Below are 6,767 nucleotides of genomic sequence, written 5' to 3' on the forward strand. Positions count from 1 at the left end.
CACGCCTGATCAGGTGCGTGAGCCGGCAACGAAGCCCGCCACAGAGGAGATCACAGTGGGGCATGAGAGCGCGGAAGGAAGCCCCGCCCACTGCACCGCTGCTGAGGGTGAGCTACCGCTGGACTCAGAGGATCTAATTGACTTTTACTCAGATGTATCCAGTCTCCCGTCATCTGCCTGCCCTGTCATGACCATAGAAGTCGTGTTACCCCAAAACATATACAGCTGCGGTTTTTTTTTTTCAATATTTTGAATTTTAGGGGCACATAACTGCATTTATGGACTACATAGTTGTTGCCATGCATCATGTTAGTCAACTGTACGAAATGTATAATGACCAGGGGGCTGTTTCATAAAAGACGCTAAGATAAGCGGGGATTAAAGTCCAAAACCTGACTTGAAATAACATAACAAATCAATCGGGACTAAAGCGGTTTCATAAACGACTATTTAAGTTCACACAATCTCACTAATTTGATCCAGGTTCAGTGAGTCAAGATAATGCCAGCCCTTAATGTCGATCATGGATCAAATTGATCCACCATGGCAAACAGCACAAACAATATATTTGTGTTGTTTAATGCATTTGAGACGTTGTGTTTTCCCCAGTGCATAATGGACATGTCACAGTTATATTCTTCATTTGTAAATGTTAGAAAGTCATGCAAATAAATCCATTTTGCTATCAGGAGTGGGCGAGTGAACGAGCGCTGCTGCACGCATGCTCGCTAAACAGAAGGAATGCAATAGAATAATAGCACAATAAATTTGAGTAAAATATACATTTTGCTAAAATATTTATTGTTGAACATTAAATGTGACACATGTAGAATTGTAATCCTTCATATAAGTGTATTTTTATGACAGCAGTAACTGTAAATCAATTGTAAGCTGGCTAACACAGCCCTAATTACTAGCTCAAATGAGTTAATGTGAATTCCTCTTACCAGTTAAAATGTAGTCTGTTTTCTATTATTTATTGTCATTTTTAATTCTAGTGATTTAAACTTTTAATTTAGTGTTTTCAATGCTTTAATGCTTAAAAGAGCAATTTTAGATTGTAATGTTTTAATGGCTTACTAATAACCATAAAGGTACAGCTGTCAAATACTTGAGAGAAAGGCTGCATGGCTAGAAACTGCTGATCAACTGAATGGGCAACTATGTTAAAATGTTTTCATATATCATAAAAAAAAAAAAAAAAAGTCATTAAATTTTGGGCACAATACATTAAATACTGTCGGTTATAGCCTATATTTTTATTTATTTATTTTAGTTGCATTTTCTGTATACGTTTATTTTTGGACTGATAATAAAGTCAAATAATTGTATGTAAGTTTACACCTCTTGGGGAAAGGTGGTAATTTGCATGAAAGACAAAATTGGAAAGGGTACAAACTCTACAGTAAGCAACATATGTCTAAACTCTTAGGATCTTTATTACCTTTTAGTCTACTTGTAAGATTGAGAGCATTGTACCAGTTGCACTGAAACATTTTAAATGGTACCAGACATGACTATGAGATTATATTATGCTGTTGACTATTCGGAGTAAACTGAGTGAAGGGAAGGAAGTGGGGGAGAAGGAACAAATATGCAGAACGAATAGGTAAGAAAGAAGCTTTCCCACATCTTGTTTCCACACCTCATCTCAGTGGGCGTGTATGTTATTAATACACTGTGTTTGTATTGTCTGTATCTCAGGAGATCAAAGTGTCTGAAGTTCTTCCAGACTTATATGGTTATAAAATGCATCACTAATTGTTCAAGTGTTACCTCATCACTAGCTTTTTGCTTTAAAATAATAACAATTGCTGCTTTACTGTAGGTGTCCATTTCTTTAACCACACCAGTTCAAAGACGATAATTGCTGCTACTTTGATAATAATTTAAAAAAAGGAGCAGACTATGCATGGGTTTTGGTAATGTAGACAGACCATTTGAATATGATAACATAATTCTGGGATGTTAAAAGCTAAAAGTTCAAATTCACAATCAAGAACAATGAGTGATATTGTTTGACGTGTGATTTATTTATTTATTTAGAAGATTAACTGATTAATACACAAATTCATTATTTTCAGGTGCTGAAGTTGCAGATGATCTGAAGAGTTTGAGGATTGTTTTGATCGGAAGGACAGGAAATGGAAAGAGTGCAACAGGAAACACTATTCTGGGAAAAAAAGAATTTCACAGTCAGTTAAACACAGATTCAGTGACGACTATTTGCAAGAAGGGAGTTGGTGAAGTTGATGGTCGATCAGTAGCTGTTGTTGATACTCCAGGACTCTTTGACACGACACTGTCAAATGAAAAAGTGGTGGAAGAAATAGTGAAATGTGTTTCACTGTCGTCACCTGGACCTCATGTGTTTGTCATTGTGTTGAGTTTGGGAAGATTCACCCAGGAAGAAGCAGACACTGTAGATCTGATAAAGAAGATCTTTGGTCCAAAAGCTGCTCAGTTCAGCATTGTTCTGTTCACTAGAGGAGACGATCTTGATGATGAATCCATACAAGATTATGTGAAGAGAAGTAACTCTGCAGAACTGAAGAAACTGATCAGTGATTGTGGAAACAGATTCCTGGTTTTTAATAACAGAGAAAAACATGACAAAACAAGACAAGTGATTCAACTGTTAAACATGATAGAAGGGGTGAAAAATAATAATGAGGGCCGATACTTCACTAACAGCATGTTTGAGGAGGCAGAGATGTCCATTAAAAAGAGAATGGAGGAAATACTGAAAGAGAGAGAGAAAGAGAAATTCAGGCTCAAAATGAGAAATTGAGAGTCAAATATGAGACAGAAATGGAAGAACTGAAGACGACACTGGAAGAAGAGAAAAGAAAAGCAGATGAGGAAAGAAAACAAAGAGAGAATGAGTTCAGACAAAAAGAGGAAAAACTTATAAAAGATTTTGAAGAAAAACACAAAATAGAACAACAGAAAAGAAAGGTTGAAAACCAGAAAATATTAGAGGAGGAAAAACAACTAAGAGCTGACTATGATGGAAAATTGAAGAGATGAAGAGAGAGACTGAAAATCAGAGATCCCAGTATGAAAAACAGCAAAAAGAGAGAGAAGAAGAAGATAGAAAGAGAGAAGAGAAATACAGACAAGATCAAGAAAAGATGGGAATTGAACAAGAATGCATTATAGCACAATTAAAGATGAAACAGAAAGAAGAAATAATAAAGAGAGATATGGAGAAGAAAATGAGGAATGAAGAAGAAGAGAAAGAAAGACAGGAATGGGAGAGAAAAATAAAAGAAGCTGAAAATAACAAAAAAGGGATTCAAGAGGAAATTAAACAACAGCAGAAAGAATGGGAGGAGGAAAAGAAACGACAGATGAGAGAACGAGTAGAAGAAGAAAGAAAGAGAAAAGAGAAACATGAGGAACAACTGAGAGAAAAACAAGAAGAACAGGAGAAAATGAGAAAAAGATTTGAAAGAGAGAGAGAAGAAGAACAACAGAAAATAGAGGAGGAAAAACAGAAACAGAGAAGAGAAAGAGAAGAAAAAGAGAGAGAATACGAGGAAAAGAAAACTGAAATGAAAAGCCATTATGAAAGTCTGGAACGAGACAGAAAAGACGAGTGGGAGAGAAGAAAACGAGAGGATGACAAGAGACGAGAAGAAGAGAAAAAGACATGGAAGAAAAAGATTGAAGATCTGAAACAAGAGCAAGAAGAAGAGATCAAGAGAAGAGAAACAGAGGAGAAGGAGAGAAAAGAAAGAGAAAAGAAAGAGAGGGATGAAATGAAACAGAAACATGAAGAGGAGATAAAAGAGATGAAAATGAAACATCAAGATGAAGCCAGAAAACAAGCAGAAGAATTTAATGATTTCAAAGAGAGAAAAGAGCAGCACACTCAGGAGTTAAAAGAGATGCTGGATGGACGTCAGAAACAATATGAATTACTGGAAAAACTCTGTCAAAATAGAGGAGGAAAGACAGAAACAGAGAATAGAAAGAGAAGAAAAAGAGAGAGAATATGAAGAAAAGAAAATTGAAATGAAAAGCCATTATGAAAGTCTGGAACGAGAGAGAAAAGACGAGTGGGAGAGAAGAAAACGAGAGGATGACAAGAGACGAGAAGAAGAGAAACAGAGGAGAAGGAGAGAAAAGAAAGAGAAAAGAAAGAGAGGGATGAAATGAAACAGAAACATGAAGAGGAGATAAAAGAGATGAAAATGAAACATCAAGATGAAGCCAGAAAACAAGCAGAAGAATTTAATGATTTCAAAGAGAGAAAAGAGCAGCACACTCAGGAGTTAAAAGAGATGCTGGATGGACGTCAGAAACAATATGAATTACTGGAAAAACTCTGTCAATACCTGAAAGACCAGAAAGAAGAAATAAAAGAGCTGCAAGACCAGAAAGATAAAGAAAGAAAAGTGCTACAAGACCAGAAAGATAAAGAAAGAAAAGACCTACAAGACAAGAAAGATAAAGAAAGAAAAGACCTACAAGACAAGAAAGATAAAGAAAGAAAAGACCTACAAGACAAGAAAGATAAAGAAATAAAAGAGCTACAAGACAAGAAAGATAAAGAAAGAAAAGACCTACAAGACAAGAAAGATAAAGAAAGAAAAGACCTACAAGACAAGAAAGATAAAGAAATAAAAGAGCTACCAGCAAAGAAAGAAAAAGAAAGAAAAGAACTGCTACAAGGAATTGAAGAACTGAAGAAGATAAATCATTGTGTTATTCTGTGATGGTTTGACAGATTTGTTTTCAGTCTGAGGAGGAGCCAGATGTTTTCTCATTGTCAGGATCTAATTTGAGTTTTTCAGTAGCACTCTGTGTGTGTACAGGTTTATGAGGACACAAATGTATATAATGGCATAGGTATTGCAATGTGAACATGGTTTATGTTCAAGGTGTACACTTCCTCATAAACCCAATGTCTTAAAAAACAAACAAACAAACAAAAAAAATTTATGTAAAAATGCCTGTAGATTTGTATGAGAGGTAGGTTTAGGGTAAGGGGATAGAAAATACAGTTTGTACATTATAAAAACCATTACGCCAATGGAGACTCCGCGTTAGGACCCACACAGACCACAGGGTGAGCACCGAATACATATATGTTGAATCCACCTAATGCCGTCTGCTGGACTAAGTGCGCTCATTGTTGCATGTACACATGATTTTATTTTTTACCAACTGTGAGCTCATCAAAGGTACTTTACCTCTTTGTTGCTGTGAACTAGAAGCGGTCTGTGTGACGGACTAGTGAAGCTGTCTTAATGCGTCTGTCCAACAGAACTGAAAGCTGACTCCACGTGTTTAAGCAACATAACTGAAGCTGACTAACGTTTGTCTGTGTGACAGACTAGCGCATTTCTGTGCGACAGAACTGAAATCTGACTTGACATGTTCTGTGTGACAGAACCTAAAGGCTGATTTAGCGCATTTTCTGTTAAACGACACTGAAAGCTGATTTGACGCGTGACAGAACTCAAGCTGTTTTATCACGTTTCTGTGTGACAGAACTGAAGCTGACTAAGCGCATGTCTGTGTGACAGACTTGGCAAGTCTGGTTACAGATGAAGTTATATATAAAATAGGAGCATGTGCACTTAGAGCGTGTCCGGATCCACTTTTCCTAGTTTAACGATGGGAAAATTGGTTGGCGTGCCCGGCTCATGGTCCAAAAGGGATGTCCCTATTCTCTTAATGAGTCATGGGTGTGTTTTAAGCATAACGTGCATTAAACCAATCAGAGTCTCATTTCTCATTCCCTTTAAGTGCCAGTTGCGCTCCTGCCTCGTTTTCGAAAGCGAAAGTGAAACCGAAATAACAACGCGCATAAGAAAGCGATTGACCATCCATTATGACATAGGCATTTTTCACATTTATGTACACAATAATAATCTTTTACATTGTAATCCTTTCATTTTTTATATTTGGCATGTCTGTGTGCTGCTGCTGTGTGTGTAATAAGCAGAGTGTATGTGCATTGTGCACCTGCCTATAGGCGCATATTACTAACGCACTCTTTAAATAAAAAAATAAATATTGCGACATTGTGACTATGTTGCTTAAACATAGTGTTTAGTTTGTTTCATTTTCAGTGCTTTACATATTAGTTTTCTCGCTATTGCAATACTTTCTATCAGTGGCGTAACTACAGACAGTGCAGGCAGTGCAGCCGCACTGGGGCCCGTGCCGCGGTGGGGCCCCCGCAGCGCACGCGGGCCCAAAAAATGGAGCGCTTCCTTGTGCTAAGTAGGCCTGCCCTCTACTGAAGATTTTTCTAGTCAACTAGTCGCACGTTATATTAAATTGATTAAACTAGTGCTTTCTGAGTCAGTGTCGGGTGCAAAGATGAGGTTGCCGAATGCCGACGCTGACTCGTCATCTCCACATGGACGTGCCTTTAATAGAAATGCACCTTTTCATACAGACTACAAAATGAAAAAATATTACAAAATCAAGTGAGCGAGTTTTCCTTATATTTATTTAATTTTTCATATAAAAATTTTAATGACCTGTTTTGGTTATATTTACTATTAATTGCAGAAGGTGCGCTCAGCAAAAATGACGCGAATATTGATGGTTTTCACGCTTAAGTAAAGTAGACCGCTTCTTAAACCAGAGAAGGTTTTTTCGAGTTAAATTTCGAGTTAAAAAGTCATAATTGAGAGATATAAACTGGCAATTCTAAGAAATAAAGTCAGAATTGCGTGATATAAACTCACAATTCAGACGTTTTTTCTCGCAATTGCGAGTTTATATCACGCAATTCTGACTTT

General features: G+C 36.9%; 1 protein-coding gene and 1 pseudogene across 1 annotated transcript; both read left to right on the forward strand.

Annotated features, from left to right (window-relative positions):
• The window catches only part of LOC107749018 (GTPase IMAP family member 8-like), a 35,154-nt pseudogene extending 31,909 nt beyond the window's left edge, over positions 1-3,245 (forward strand).
• An 83-nt stretch (positions 3,246-3,328) lies between these two features.
• Positions 3,329-4,724, forward strand: LOC107749019 (histone-lysine N-methyltransferase, H3 lysine-79 specific-like). The gene is made up of 3 exons (XM_016564066.1): positions 3,329-3,365; positions 3,460-3,939; positions 4,621-4,724. Exons 1-3 carry the CDS (start codon positions 3,329-3,331, stop codon positions 4,722-4,724), a joined length of 621 nt encoding a protein of 206 aa, XP_016419552.1.
• Positions 4,725-6,767: the final 2,043 nt, after the last annotated feature.

Source organism: Sinocyclocheilus rhinocerous, unplaced genomic scaffold (genome assembly GCF_001515625.1).
Source record: "Sinocyclocheilus rhinocerous isolate Xijiao unplaced genomic scaffold, SAMN03320098_v1.1 scaffold2455, whole genome shotgun sequence".
In the NCBI taxonomy this organism is placed as follows: domain Eukaryota; kingdom Metazoa; phylum Chordata; class Actinopteri; order Cypriniformes; family Cyprinidae; genus Sinocyclocheilus; species Sinocyclocheilus rhinocerous.